Source organism: Penaeus monodon, chromosome 29, assembly GCF_015228065.2.
Source record: "Penaeus monodon isolate SGIC_2016 chromosome 29, NSTDA_Pmon_1, whole genome shotgun sequence".
NCBI lineage: Eukaryota > Metazoa > Arthropoda > Malacostraca > Decapoda > Penaeidae > Penaeus > Penaeus monodon.
Genome location: NC_051414.1, coordinates 31,221,211 through 31,221,604, shown reverse-complemented (window position 1 = coordinate 31,221,604; position 394 = coordinate 31,221,211). Strand labels below are relative to the sequence as shown.

General features: G+C 40.4%; 1 protein-coding gene across 1 annotated transcript in view; it reads right to left on the bottom strand.

Moving 5' to 3' along the window:
- The window catches only part of LOC119592147 (C-type lectin BfL-1-like), a gene marked incomplete in the record, with an annotated part of 6,167 nt that overhangs the window by 929 nt on the left and 4,844 nt on the right, over positions 1-394 (bottom strand). Inside the window, 1 exon segment of the mRNA XM_037940969.1 lies at positions 247-349. Coding sequence (XP_037796897.1) covers positions 247-349 — 103 coding nt within the window.

Genomic DNA, 394 nt, shown 5'->3' with positions numbered 1-394 from the left:
TTGTCTTTTGACGAAATAATGAGATATTTGACGAAATTTAAGTGTTTGTCGTGGATAAATTTAAGATCTAGTAAACAAGAAAATAAAAACTGAAGCGCCAAATGTAATGTAGAGAATATCCACTGAATAAAGGAAAGACATTATCTAATGACGTCATGCCGCTAGATAGAACGGAGTCATTATATTTCTTCTCTTCATTTAAATCACCAAAAATAATTGCATTCGATAAATGAAAATGAAACTTACAATCCAGTGTGTGACCAGTTGATGCTAGACACAGGTGTTCCGTTGCCCCAGACCCAGGATTGGCCTCGCCTCGTGCCGCTTGTCCAGATGTAGTCTTGGCCCTCTGTGGGTCGAGGAATCGAGGGGGTTGATTCGGCATTCGTCGGGT